The sequence below is a fragment of the Sinohyriopsis cumingii genome, chromosome 2 (assembly GCF_028554795.1).
Source record: "Sinohyriopsis cumingii isolate HCF-2022 chromosome 2, ASM2855479v2, whole genome shotgun sequence".
Classification (NCBI taxonomy): domain Eukaryota; kingdom Metazoa; phylum Mollusca; class Bivalvia; order Unionida; family Unionidae; genus Sinohyriopsis; species Sinohyriopsis cumingii.
Genome location: NC_142962.1, coordinates 19,550,305 through 19,566,115, shown reverse-complemented (window position 1 = coordinate 19,566,115; position 15,811 = coordinate 19,550,305). Strand labels below are relative to the sequence as shown.

Here is a 15,811-nt window from a genome sequence, read left to right as displayed (position 1 = left end):
CTAAATACAATAAAATGCCAGTATTTTTTAGTTTAAATTGAGATAATTTTCTTTAATGCAACAAATCAAAATTTGCTAATATTGATGAAAGTGATTAGTTTTGTTTTGTTAAAGCTACTTATCACCCCTTTAACCAACTTCAGCAGTCTTCTGTCTCATTTCAACCAACTTAAATGTATGTCAATGGAACTTGAACACACGCCTACTTGCTCATGTCAAATGTTTGATCCTTTAGAAAAAAAGACATCAGAGTTAGTATAGTATAACTAAAGTGAGATATTCCAGACAATTTTGCACCAAGATCCCATCAGTCAACTTTGGAATGCATTACTCAAAGCTATTTATTCTGGCAATAAGATGTTCAACCAAACAACATATTCAGGGTACCGTAGATATCTTACATTGTAGGACTAGCTCAGGGAAAGAGTCCCTGTTCTGTTATTTGTTAAAGTCTTTACAGAACAAGTCTGGGAAAGTATGAATTCCAGTAAATAAGATAATATACCTTGACAATAAAAAGTTAATCTGTTTTAGTCCTACAGTGTAAGACGACTCACATGTTTGCTTTGGCACTACATCTTACTGCCCAAAGAACGGCCTTGTCTACAATGTTCCAATGTTGACTGACACTGGAGCAAGCAACCAAAATTTCAAGAATATTCACAGCCTTGGCAGCATATATTGAAGCTTTTAGACAAATTAAGGTCATTTTGATTTAAGCAGACTTTACTTTAATGTTTTTTGCTGAATATATTTAAATTCTCACACAAGCTTATGGACATGTTCTCAAGTTCTGCTGATCAACGTTTCAGTTGGTTTGAATGAGATGAAAGCTGGGAATGCCAAAATCAGTTAAAAGCAAAGTTATTTAAACACTTTCTTCAATATTAGTATATCTTTATTCATCTTGTCAAAGAAACATTCTTCAACCTAATCTGATTTTGGTATTCTCAACTTCCGTCACATTCCAGCCAGCTGAACAGAACAAAAAAATGTGTCCAGATTTTGATTCCATCAGAATACAGGCAGCAAAGTAAGTTTAATCAATCAGATTTAAATTTGTGGAAGAGTGTCTGTATTCACTGCCAAGTGTGTGAGATACTAGTGAGATATTCATGAAAATGTTACCTCTTTTAATCCTATCAGTTGACTTGGGAACATGCTACACAAGATCGTGATTTAGGCAGTAAGACATAGCACCAAAATATAAGTAACATGTGACATGTCTTACATTGTAGGACTAAACTCACTGAAGAAATAAAAATGCTGTACGTTCTTTCGGTTTTTCTATGGATTAAAATGAATACATCTCATCAAATCTAGGCAAGAGAGTGAAACTTTAGGGCAAGTGAAAATGTTGGTGAGACAAGTGAATTTTCTCAAGACACCTGTCCAAAGCAAGATTCTCAAGGAGAAAAAAAAAAAGATCTTTAAAATCAGCCCTGACATATGTCAACTACTTAATACTATACCGGACTCCACAACGATCGAGCCTGGCCTGAGATCCAACTGCATGGTCACCAAACTGATATCAGTAGTGTATAGAATCTGAGTTCTGTGTGGGAGATTTACTGTCCACAATTCCGGGGTTGGATGTAATGTGATCAGGTAGCCCTTTGGGCATTGCACCTTACCACCGAATTTTATCCCTATCAGATCTGAATGCCTAAGTGCCCCATAACGGGTCTGAAAGGTCTCTCCTTTTTTTACTGTGATTGCATGCATGTTGTTGAAGCCGAGATAAAGGATAACCGTGTCACCTTCTTCTATCATCTCTTTATATTTACAAAAATTCATCTTGGCTTCTAAAAGATACGCTGTGATTTTTGAAACACGTTACTCCGTTACCCTACAAACCGGAAGCGCAGCATGGGGAGACAACTGGGGTATAGCTTACTATGCTGTTCGATTATCGTAATTGTATACTTTTAGGTATCATGGTACCTATTGTTTTTCAGTAGACCTCAATGCTCATGTTTTGTGAAATACATATACTTTCTATCCTACCTCAGCATGCATGTCACACTGTCATTGAGAACAATGTTAGATTGTCAATTTGAGAATGACAGAACCAGGTACTCCATTACATTTAAGAGAGATAACTCTGCTGAAACTAGACAGGGGTAATAGTTAACTAGCCACAACCACAGGGGTTCGTTAGAAAAAAATGTGGGTTATCCGTCCGTGAATCAAGGGATGGGGGTTCTAACCTTTAACAATGTGTTATATTCTTACAGGTTATAACCCCCCATCCCTTGATTCATGGACGGATACCCCAAATTTTCTTTCTAACGAACCCCTGTGGTCATAACAGACACGTTTTTAGCCTATGTACCACATATAAAAAAAAAATCATAAAAAAATACAAAATATGATCTAGATATGAATTAACATAATCACACATATTGCCAAGAGGCTTAACTTTCTTTTAAGCCTAACAGAAAGTACAACTCTTACATAATGCACCAATCACAGCTAGTGTTGTTTATTTCTGCCCTACACCTTAAGCTCCGCCCACATGGGGGTTGTACAATTGGTACCGTTATACCTATATTATGACACGTACGAGGGTTACGATCACAATCATCTTTCCTATAGACTTTATGAAACCCTTGAAACTTAACTTACATCTAGCTTCCATGTTTTCTCTCTCTCTCTCTCTCTCTCTCTCTCTCTCTCTCTCTCTCTCTCATGCATAAGGGATAACATACATGGAAATACGTAGAGTGAGACAGAAAAAGAATTTTGGATTGATCAAACCCTTGAAATCGAACTTACATCAAGTAACTTACAAATACCTGGTTCATCGTAACTGTATATATGTAACTTTCCATGAAGTTTATCTACAGTGTTCACAATACCGATTATACAAAGTTGAAATAGATTGCCAAGACTATTGAGTAAATATCTTGGTTACGAGGCTCGCGCGTCTATTTACTCAAATACACACATTAAATATATCTTTGAAGGTATATTTATATATGTAGACTAGTTTTTAATGTTAACTGATGAATGTAAACACCTTAAATCTCCACTTTCTCTGTTGTTGACTGATCTGTGATTTTCACCTACTATTAATAGTTACGAGCACGTGACATATCTAATTAAAAATTCAAATGAACTGGACATGCATCACTCTTGGAATGAATTAAAGTGTATGTCAACGTGGTCATTTAGGCTCATTTACTTAGATTAAGTAAACTATTACTTTTTGTTCTACCTTTACAAGTACTAAACTGGGTAAAGAAAAGAGGATGTCGAATAGTTGTTATAATAAATTAATATATATAAACTAAACTGCACATGTACGATTTCCATTACTAATACGTCAAAGCGCACAACGGATCCAAGGCCAAGTTGCTGTTTACGGACACGGACAGTTTATGTTACGAGATCAGCATGTTTGAGCACAAAGCTTTTTTTGACTTTTCAGACTATCTCAGATCGTAAACTCTACGATACTAAGTAGAATTTTACTTTCTACAATAATTATGGGGGATGGGGTCAACAGTCATGTGGAGGGAAAGGAAGGAATATACAAAATATACTATTATAACCTCGACTGAGTATTTAAATATACACGGATATAAAGGAGCACTGGTAGTATTTGACCAAGAGAAGGCACTCTACAGTCTTGAGCATAACTATATAGAAGTTTTATAAAAATTTGGTTTGGAAATAATTTCTGGAAATGGACACAAATCCTGCATGATACAATTTTCTCAAGTGAACAGGTAAATGGAGTGATAACTAAAACATTTGGAATTGAGAGATAGGTAAAGCAAGGTTGTCCCCTCTCTATGCTATTATACGTACTAGCAATAGAAGTTGTGTGCTCCAAAATCAGAGACAATACCAACATATGAGGAGTTTCTATACCGAATTGGACCAATGGCTTGAAAATGGTGCATCATGCAGACGATTGTACGAACTTCATAACCGATTCACACTCTTTCAAACAATTACAAAAAGAGTTTGAGAATTTCGGGAAAGCATGAGGGTCTAGAATAAGCTATGATAAATTGGAGATATTGCTAATAGGTAACTGGCGAGGGAATCACAATGGGCTCCATTCCCATCTTATTAAGGACAGAGTCAGTGCCCTAGGAATAAACTTCGGGGAAAATAGCGTGATAGAGAACTATAAAAATGTAAAAGGGAAAATAGAACCAAACATAGCAAATAGCAACCTTGGCACTAATGCCCATAAGCATAATGGAGAGGGTACAGGTTGCAAAAACCCTTATGTGTGGTAATACTATAAACTACATATGTAAAAGGGAAAATAGAACCAAACATAGCAAATAGCAACCTTGGCACTAATGTCCATAAGCATAATGGAGAGGGTACAGGTTGCAAAAACCCTTATGTGTGGTAATACTATAAACTACATACTATACACACCTGATTCCGAAGATAAATTGCTAGAAAAACTGGATATGACAATAAATAATCACATCTGGAATACTAAGTTACATTAACTACCAAAAGAGTATAAATTTACCCAACAAAAAATAATGAAAACTGCCAATAGATTAAGAAAATTAAGAGGGAAACCGGAAATTCCATGGAAGGTGCTCTAATTTTATTTTTTTGGGTTTTATACTTAGAAACAAAATATATATTTATAGAAATAACAGACTGAAGAGCCTAACAGAAGCGACAAGAAAATGTGCATATATTAGAAATATAACGACTAAATATAGAGATAAGGGAAATATATAAGAAAAACATGATCACATCATCTATAATATTATAAGAGAGGAATGCACAAAGAACATTATTTTCAAAGTGCAATGGAGAAATAGTTGGGTAACTTGGGCGGTGGTGGTGGTCGTGGTTGTGTATGGAATGTATTTGCACAAATAAGATATCTAAAAAGAAAGTATTTTGTATCAGTATTTACACGGTGTGTGGTTAACAGGAGATATAGCAATGCGTAGACATTTTATAAGAATTATGCCAAGATGCCCCTTGTGTAAAACGGATAGTTTTACAAAGAAACATGTGGTTATAAAATGTAAAGAGAACGAAAGAGGGAAGATACAATTTTTTTACATACATTGAGAGGGGGATACCAAGAAAACCAATTACTATATTTGGATAAATTACCCAACAAGGAAATAATTAATACAATAATTGATTTGATACTTTTAACGATGAGGAAATGTTGACATGTGATTATTTTTTTAGAAAACGAATAGACACGTCCATTTATGTAAATTTTGTGTGAATATACACACAAAAAATTTTTAAAAAATTGAAAAGTAAAAAATGCTGCAGGCTCACCGGGGGATTGTCCTCTGTGGGAGATGGGCTTTAGTATTTCGCTCTTAGGAAGCGATACTGGAAATGGGCTTGGGGCTTTTCATTCACATAACGAGGATTCAGCGGGGCGTCTGGAAGGCGTGTTTATCTTGATATAAAACTAAATATATAATATAACTGAAAAATAGTATAACTCACAAATACCATGGTATCATTCTCTTTAATGTTAAGACTAATTATAATTACTAATATTTAAGAATCACAAGACAACATGGGAAAACGCTCACAGTAATATAGAATTAACATAGTACAAGTAGGTACAATAAAGAATTACAGATGGTGGACAGGGATCTGCGACCCTTGGGAGTACCAGGTGCGGATACCATGGGGATATGCCACATAGCGCCACGCGAAGTGAACATGCCTATGGAGGAGCTTGGGAAATCAAGCTAGCAGGATATGCGCTATATACACAGGCAGACTTTGGATACAAAAACATGTACTAAACCGTTTTCCATCAAACTAATCAGCACACACACGTACGAAACAAAAACACGAACAACTCCAACAATTACTTACCATCTTTTACACATATATGTTTTCTTTGTAGGCTTTTTGAGTCAGTTTTACATGAAGAGAATTAACAGGTTAAGTCGATAAAAGGGATAATAAAGATGGAAAATATATGCCCTTGTAAGACTTTAATTGTGATAAGAGAGACATGTAGGAAAACAAAACAGCATACACCAGGCACGCATTGAATGAGGATTTATATTCATTATTGTTTTTACATTTTTTTTATAAACACACAACATATGCTTCTCAAATGTTTAGCATATTTAACTATTCTCTAAAATTATGAGATACCTGAGGGAAGAGGTAAATGGAAGTTACCCCCCCCCTCTCCTTTTTTACAGTCAAAATAAATAACGTAATAGACAGCTCAAGGGAACTTGGATTTGATATATGTGCCGTCCTTAAACAAAAATCATGCATAGACGCAAACAATAGCATAATGCTTATATCATACAACAGGACAGTAGGGAGACCTTCTGGCCCAAGGCCACAAAGGCGGGGGGGGGGGGGGGGGCAGTATTATTTATTTGTATCTGGCGGGGAGTATAGACCGCTTAATCTCAAGCATATGAGACTGGGGAACCAGACCAGAAACCCTGATTAGCACTATAATTTAGGAAGTTAAACTCCGAATCAAAAATATATTTAAATACATTTTTGAAGCGAAATTCTTTTTCATTTTTTACGGAAATACAAGATCAGAGTTTTGTTGGTGAAACACCAGCATAACAAAGACTTTATTATTTCAGACACGCGGGGAGACTCCTCAATGGTTACCAGTTGATATAGCTGGAGCTGGCGAGTGGCCAACATATAAAGCTGGCATGTTCGAAGACAAAAGCTTCTTTGACTCTTCAGACTATCCCGAATCCAGTCAGTTTTAGGAAGATTCTAACAAAAAGATCATCGGAAAGTTCAAGGACGAAACGAACTCGGTGTTCATAGTGGAAATGGTCGGACAGCGCAGTAAAATGTACTCAATCAAATTAGCTGGCGGCGAAGTAAAAAATATCGCTAAAGGAATCATGAAAAAGTCGTTTAAAAATCTTTAATGCGCGATCATTGTCTAGAGACGCTTGGAGGAATCAAACTGTTCTCGCAAATGTACACCATCGGAATGATTGCCATAACTTATTTTACATACTCGATCAACTAAGTAAAGTTAACCTGTTACGGTGATAAACGTTACGTTATGGATAACGGTATTAGAATTCTTGAATATGGTGATAAAGATAATAGACAACCTGGTCAAGACGATGTGATTGATGAGCTTGGATTGATATAGGAGTGAGCCACAACGTGGCCGGCCACCGTGGGGTAGGAAAAAACACGAAGAAGAGCTGCGCCACTACATAAAAAATCATAGTGAGGGGGCAAAATCGCTATTTTGTTTACATGATCACATAGTTTTAAAAATACAACCAACCCCCATCCCCCCCAAAAAAAAAAAAACAAAAACAAAACAAACAACAACAACGTGGTAGTGAACTAGAAAGCGACTAAAATAACGCGAGGAATTGTCAAAATGAACATGTTTCACAGTTTTCGGAACCGCTTTATTACATACTATTAATGTACTTATTATTGGCAAAGCTCGTAAAGTTTATACCTTACTGTCAGTAGAAGCAAGTGCTGATTTTGGATTATGATGTATTCAAGGAATATATCTTGAAGGGTTATGAGCCGGAATTTTCGACTTGGGCAAATGTATCTTGAAGGGTTATGAGCCGGAATTTTCTACTTGGGCAAAGGGGATCAAGTTAAGTATTTCATTTACGGTGTGTCACTTCACGACTGGGAGCAAAATGATTGGGCTTACCTGGAACATACTCGATGGTCACCGCATTGTCACAACCTACCTTTAGTGGGATGACCTTAGTAATCTCTGGATGGATACTTTACAAGAGAACATTCGTGGTTTACCTGTGGAATTGAGAGAACGCATTTACAGAGAGCTGGTCAAAATACAAGTTCAACGGAAAGAACAATTGCATTCGTCATGTCGCCGATGTTTCAACCACTAGTACCTGAACGCTAGAAGAGGACTGATTCAGATGAAAGTGGTTTGTTGTGACTCTTTCTTTTTCCTACAAGATAGACATATGCAACGAATCCCAGAAGAAGAGTTAGAGGATTACCAAAATATTTTACACAACGTAAACTTAGTTCAAGAGACTTCTGAACGGTGTGTTGTGATGTGCAAGTTAGCGACTGAACTATTTAGATTCGCCACTGGAGTACGATTATCTCTGTACAGAAAGTACACTTACTGCCTACGATACAAAGAGGAATAAAAACGACCTACCATGCAACGTCCTTCATCAGTGGTGATACAACAGATTCCGTGAAATCAATAAGAGTATTCTAACAGTAGAGGATTACCAACACTTACTACGAGAACTGATTCAACTGAATTGGGGTCGATGTGTGGTGTGCGTCTTAGTGTCTTTCTTTCTGGGATTTCGTTTACCAGCCGATTCCTTGTGGGCTCTTTAAGAACAGTACCTACCACCAAATAAAACATGAAAGTGGTCCCTTTAAATGACCAGGAGAGACCCAATTTGTTGAAAGCCTTGCGTTTTCATTTGTATGTTTTTCGACCTCTAAGGGAAAAAATATTCGTCAACGTTCATGTATTGAAGATGTATACGACGATGTGTGTCTAGCTAGTGACTTACACTCACTGGACAGATGTACGTGCCCGGAAAAAGTGGTTTCGAGGCTGGCACCAAAGATGTGGCCAATTATGTCCAGGAGTTGTGGTCGTAAATTTAAAACATCCAGTGATAAAAAAGTAACTTTTAAACCTGCGTTAGTGACAGTGCCAGAAGAAGAACCCGTCACTGAGGACAACCACTCCCTTCAGGACAAGACTGTCATGGACACTCCCGAAAGACCATTCCGGGAGGACTCCTGTGTGCCTGTACCCAATGTAGAGACTGTAAGAACATTACACACTGTCCCTAGGACACCTTTGTTACCAACACACGCTGTAGAGTCACTTTTTTCTATTCCACTTTGATCGCTTTGGTGTGCATTTTATCGCTGTACTTAACCCTTTTGCTTTTAAAAAAATAAACGTGTCCTGAAAAAAGTATAAAAATTCTTGTCTTGTTTGTCTTCGTGTCAAAAGTGACGTTCCCTGCACTATGGCTACCTCTACTGTCTTTGCCCCATCTTCCTCCACTTTCAAAGTCACTGACGAACAATTAGATCGTGCCAGATGGGAGACCTTGTAAATTCGCCATCCGTTTAACATGTTAATTGCCGGACCCAGCGGTTCAGGCAAAACCGCATTTGTCAAACGTTTGATCGAACATAAACATCATTTGATAGTTCGTCTACCTCAACGGACCGTGTGGTGTTACTAAAAGTGTCAAATGGAGTACAGACTCTTGCGAAAAAGTCAAGCCAATTCCATCGTGTGTGTGGAAGGCATTCCAGGCGAAGACGGGATCGTGTCTGACCGCAGTGAAACACATCTGGTAATTTTCGACGATATGTTAGGAGAAGACGAAGAAGAAATGAAACTGAGGTTTACGCGCAAAGGGCATCATTGTAGTGCCAGTGTCATTTTACATCACCCAAAATTTATTTCAACAAAGAAAAACCCATCGCACCATCATTCTCATTACATGGTCTTGTTTAAAAGCCCTAGAGGTAAATCGCAAGTGTAAGTCTAAGCCAAACAGTTAGGAACGCCTTGGCTGATTCATGCGTACGACGATGCCACTCAAACCCCACACGCCTATTTAGTCCCATCTGTTTCACCAATGGTGCCAAGACGAAGGGTCTGTCGTGTACACGTCCCCGTCGTCGACTTAACAACAACAACAACAAAAATCAATAAAACACCTCTGACTCTTTGGGTCTGTCTCATACAGCGTCAACATGACGTCCCTTCAGACTCCTCTTTCCGTCAAATTGGATTCGTGCCTTGTACGGCATCAGTTGCAAAAACAATTCACAAATACGTGCTCGTGTCTTAGAAGCCAGTCTCAAAGAAGTCTTACGATGGTTTACGGTGACAGCACGCCAATAACTGCAAGGCATCATTCACATTCCTCATCAAACCAAACGCTTTTCTTGACATAAACAAAGTAGCCTTGACGCAACTGGCCGATCTTCGCATCGACACTCAAACCAAAAAGCAAATCATTTTGAAACCTGGAGGTAGCGGTTCTCTAGGAGGTGTTATCATTCGCTCCATCTTAAAATGGGATTCTATTGCCCCGAAAGTCCTCCCCAAGAAAATAGCAACTCCCAAAAAATCCAAACGAACCCAAATGAAGAGAAAGAGCAACGTTGTCAAGACCAGGTCACAGTCCGTGAAAAAGAAAAGCCCACAGAAAACAGTTTATTCCCGCAAGAAAGACACTTCGACCAGGACTCAACCTTACATTCGTAAACCACGACCTGCAGCGACGGTGATCGCGTCTCCAGTAGCATCAGGTTCTTCCACTTGTTGGTGATGCCTGCCAAACCAAACGTGACACGCGTTCTTCCTCATTTGATGAAATTTGGCAACCCGCGTCTCCAAGAAGTTCTCCTTTAGCGGGTGACACCCTCATCCTTTTTAGCTGCAACGGAAGCTGCTCACACAGTACCTGCTCACAAAATCAATATCAAAGTGAGATCGGGTATGTTACAGAGCTTACTGGATTTGTCCAAGCAAAAACTGTCCCAAAATTTAGTCCGTTGCGAACCCCTCCACGTCGTGTGATGCCTATCATCAAGTTGATACTACGTTAAGACAATCAGTGGCGACGCATTCCAGTATAAAAAAGACCTGCGGTCAAAAATGAGAATCAGTGTGTTTGTGCTCCTGAACGCCCAATGATGTCCCCTCAAAGAAGCGCACACCGTCACCATCTTCGTTCTCCTGTCCAAAAGGAAAAGGAAAAAGACAAGGACAGTCTCGTTATCTGAAAAATCGCTTAGCCAAGCATCAACGTCACCTCCAGTAAAGACACAGTCGACCAAAGAAAAAGAAGAGCAACCAAAGGGGAGGATCCTCTGGCGATTTTGGAAAACACATCGTCACCTTTTTGACGAAGCGATAGTCCACCAAAATATGATAAAAGGGTGTGTGCCAAGTCATCGACAAAAGAAAAGGAAAGGACTTCTTTCTCATTTAAACAAACATTGGGACGTGTCGTCCTATTCAAAGCCTCTCCACCCATCCAAAAACAAATCATTCAAACCTCCTCCAAAGATGTCATCGATACCGTGTGCGAATGTTGTTTGAACATCTTGAAAGGTACGATACCTTTGTCTAAACAGCAGACAAAATGCTTAGCCAAGCATCGACACGTTCTTCGGAAAACGGTCCCCCAAAAATACCCATTCGTCAAAAGAAAAAGATGCTGGTGCAACGCGGAGGATTTTTACCTCTGTTAGTACTTCTTACCAAAGCAATAGTAGAACCTACGCTGGGACTCCTGGAAAGTGTTTTATCCGGACAAAACGTTGAATATTTTAAATCCTGGGAAAAGTGTTAAACGTGCGAGTTACAAAAATGGGCAGAAGGCCGAATAAGTGACCACAAAATGCAACAATCAATTCACAGATCTTTTATCTACACCAGCAGTACTACAAATAAATCTGATAGCCCGACACACTGGGCCCCTCTGGTTTTAGTTCCGGCCCATCCTGTATTCAAAGTGAGGTGTCCGTCAGGCTTGTCGAAACAAAAATTGTTTGCCTGAGGAAACTTTGATCGCGCTGGTGAAATGAGTAAATGTATTTTCAAGATGTTGACATACATGCCTTAACATGGCACAGTCTAAATCAAATCACTACTGTCCAAGGTGAAATTTAGATTTGAGTTTAATCAAATGGAGGCTTTGCCAAAAATAAGATTCTAAACCTGTCGTGTTTCGAGAAAACACAATTTTCAGTAATCTTATAAAAATTACAAATTTATAAAAAAAAATCATTGTATACATGTAGTATGTATAAATGGTAATCTGTAATGATTGGAACTGATATAAAACTATTCCTTGGGCAGTTCAAATAGCAGCGATTAAAAGAAAAGAGGTCAAAGTTTCACATTAAATGGCTGACAATAGAAACTGGGGGGGGGGGGAGACTATTGACCCAACCCCCAACCCCTTGCCCCAATGTGCGAGCGCCCATGGGACGTACCTTTTCTCCATGTGATACGCCTTATTATTCCCCCAGGACAAGCCCATTTTTTTGCATATTCTGGTCAGCTCTGGATAAATTGCAAAATAGCTAAAGTTTTGATTTAAGTACGCAAACAATAATGCCGGTGTGACTAATGAACATACTCCTTATCCTTGCATTGATCTTGTGAAAATAACTGCCCTTCGGACATACTTCAAAGAAACCATGTTCGACAGTGTGTGTATGTGTAAGCACCAGCAATTGATTGCCAAATAAACGATGCCTATTTTGTTGTTACTTACGATGCCATGGACTTCAGGTTTAAGTCTAAATGCATGTAACACTGTCTGCTGAACAAAATATTTATTCAGAATTAGTTCTTTAGGGCCATATATACTGCATGGTATATTTTGTTTTATTCCTTGTAATTTAATCATGGTAATTAAACTTTACATATACGGTAAAGGAATGTCAGGTGTTAACTGGCCAAGTTTCTTTGCCAGAAATGGAGATGCGATTTTGTTTGCATAGAAAATCTCACAGTGATCATTCATTTAAGCTAATTGGTGACAATTTTATTCTTTTAATTTTTTTATACTATAGTACTGTTGTAGTTGTTTAAAAACGTCTGAAATTTACTTGAATAATGTTTAATTTTCACGTTCTATTTGCTGAAGAAGAAAAAAAAGAAAAAAACTTGTGTGATATTAATTATTTCGTCCAGTGCCGGATTTAGACGTATGTGCGTGTGATTTGAATTTTTAACGTAGCTTTAACAATTTTTCAGTCATATCACTACGATATCTGCAGTGTGGCAGTTTAGACTGTGGATTGCATACGTTATATCTATTTATAAATGGTTTGGGGTTGGGGTTTATTCTTCTGGCAAATGAAAATTGCCCGACATAATGTAATAATTGGGACTTCGCTGCGAAAACTTTAGAGATATTACGAGATCGGGAGGTAGATGAGAAAATACCCCCAAAATCGGGAAGTTTTTCTCCCGGCTTGAGAGTTGAAAGGTATGAACTGTCCGGGCTTGTGGAATTTCAGTCAGGGCTTGAGTTTATTTAAGTCACCAGCCCGGGGCCTGTGCCTAAACAATTTCTTTTAGCACTGACCAGTACAGTACATAAACTATTATATCAGACTGCAGATTCAAGTTTTGAATGTGCAACCCAGATGTGGTCTCCTTCCTTCTGCCTCGCTCGCCAATGTTTATGTTTGTATTCGAGGACTGGCTAGTATTGCGTCACGGTACCACGTGATCTGTCGTCTCGTCAAAACTCGGTAATTTACGGAATCGTGGTATCTTCCATGCAATAAAATCACTACCCGCTTACGATGTTTAATTTATAAACATGACAGTCGAATTAAAATCTGTAGAGAATTACATACGTAAAAGGAAAATTTTGATTTCTAGTCTCCTTTAAGACTTAGATTAAACGTGACTCTAATTACGATTGTGGCTAACACAACATTGGTAATAGAGACTCCCGAAAAATTTAAACTGGGATAATTTGACTTAGAGTAGGGCTTTGGCGTTTGTGTACGTTTCTGTGAGCTATGCTCACCTCCTCTCTGGTCCCTTCCCTCCCTTGCACGCTCGGACATGTTACCAACTGAAAAGTGTGACATTCGCGCATAAAAGCGGGACTATAGTGGCTCCATTCCTACAGTCCCGGCCAACTGAAAATCTCGACGTTCGAGACTTAACTAATCGCAAAAACACTAATATGCGTAAGAGACTATAATTCTTATTCAGTTCAGTTCAGTTCATCGCGCCATTCTACACGGAATAATAAAAGAAGATGGCTTCTAATACAAGTGATAAAATGAAGACGTTGCAGGAAGTCGTGGACACTTTGTGGATGATAGAAGACATGCTGGTAAAACTGAATGAGGATCACTACTCTTACAGTCCCTATAGAGTCAAAATGGAAATAAACAATTTGAGACAGTCTAAGGAAAAACTAAGGGAAGTGACGAAACAAAAAAAAGAGGAATGGGTGCTGAAGAGGATAGAAGAATAATGAGAGCATGGAACAAAAAGAAAGAAAAAGAAGAGGAGAACGAGAAGAAGAAGAAATAGGAGGAGGAGAAGGAGAAACAGGAGGAGGAAAAGAATAAGAAGAAGACGACAAAAAGTGTAGGACAGAAAATAAGAAGCTGATGGAAAAAAAGAAGGAATTAGAAAATAAAGGAAAACCAAAGTCACTTTTCAGGGCCACTCATATGCCTCGAAAAGATATTCTCTTAGTCATATATGTGTTTGATGTTCATCAATGTATGTCTGTATGTTGTATGTGTCATATATCGCAATGTCCCACCAAGCGTTCTATGTTTATTTTCCCGTTCATTGGTCCGATTGAGGTCAGCCCCTTGCTACGTTGTTACCAATCTTCAGTACCATGACGTCACCTCACCTGTTCCATTCCTATTCTCCCTATACAATTCCAACATTTTGTCTGTATATAGTCCCAACCTTTTCTCCGTATAAATCTCGTCTGTATACAGCCCCACGACCTTTTTGACTGGATTTTCCATTGTCCGTATACAGCCACCTATTACTACTGATAAGAATCAAATGTCTGATAAGACTGTTCAGAAATCCTTATCTCTTCATGTGTGCCCTTACTGCAAGAAAACAGGGCATATAATTTATGGCTCCTTTAAGTTATTTGTTTTTAAAAACCGCAGCATAATAAAGACAGAGCTGTTCCAAATGCTGTTGTTTCTCAGAGATAAAGATCATGGTCATGTATTGGAAGTAATACATTTGTCTGGTCAAAAACAAACCCCAGTCTGATTTTATTATGAAGAATTATGAACCATTCTTGTCAAACGTTTATGGATCACTTTTTGGTGATTCGGTCAATCCTATCCCTTTAAAACTATTAAGGGACACATGAGCTTTTCAGTCTTTTATTATCAGGTACTTTTGCCTTTGTCTGAGAATTCTTCTTCTTCTGAAATTGTTTTTGTTCAGGAAGCAGGGGAGGTTTTATTAAAATTCCACTCCATGAGTAATGACAAAGAAAGCGTTTGAAAATGAAGTTGATGAGGAAACTATTCTTTTGAACTGGAATGTATTGACATGTATTGGTTAGCCTTTGGTATGATCCCTTCTGTTCCTGTTTCTGGTCGCTCAAAAGATATAAATCATTGTTGCATTATTGCTTACCTTTATATTAATTAGTGTAATGTGTGAACACATTCTATGAAGATGTAATATAAACGAACTAAAACATAAATGCAACTGCTTTATATGACCGTGACCAAAATAGCAAAGGGGTGAGAGTGTTGATGGCTGGCGGGAAAAAAATCGTCCGAAGGTTTAAGAAATATATCCCCCACCCCCACGAAAAACAATAGCCAAACATTAAGTTTTCCATGATTATGACCATGAGGGCAAAGGGCAAGTATGCCTGTCAACAAATCACTGGTCTTAGCTTCGTTATGGATCTTTCCAATCACGAACAAATCTAAGTAGTGAATGGGGTCACTTTAGCCTCAATGGGAATTAGCATTAAAAACACCCCTGGGTCGTTTTAGCCTCAGTGGAAATTTAACATGGAGAAAAATCGTGGGTCGTTTTAGCCTCAAGGGGAATTTAACATGGGAATTAGTCTTGGGTCGTTTTAGCCTCAAGGGGAATTTAACATGGGGAATAGAGTTTGGGCTTGTCTAGGGACAAGGGGAATTGAACATGGGATTTTTTTTTTATAATTTTTTTTTTAAATTTAAATTTAAATTTAAATTTAAAAAAGGGGTAGGCAATTGAAAGGCTATCTCTTTTCGAGAAATATGGGTGGCCCTGAAAAGGGCCTTTGGTTTC

General features: G+C 38.2%; 1 protein-coding gene across 2 annotated transcripts in view; it reads right to left on the bottom strand.

The window, feature by feature from the left end:
* Positions 1 to 15,811, bottom strand: part of LOC149804421 (tRNA (adenine(58)-N(1))-methyltransferase catalytic subunit TRMT61A-like) — a 45,501-nt gene that overhangs the window by 7,888 nt on the left and 21,802 nt on the right. The window contains exon 1 of one of the 2 annotated variants that reach the window (XM_089940143.1): positions 1,473 to 1,975. The exons of the other annotated variant lie outside the window; for it this stretch is intronic. Coding sequence (XP_089796269.1) covers positions 1,473 to 1,797 — 325 coding nt within the window. The 5' untranslated portion in view covers positions 1,798 to 1,975. Of the gene's footprint in view, positions 1 to 1,472; positions 1,976 to 15,811 lie in introns of those variants that run through there. 2 annotated transcript variants of the gene reach the window in all.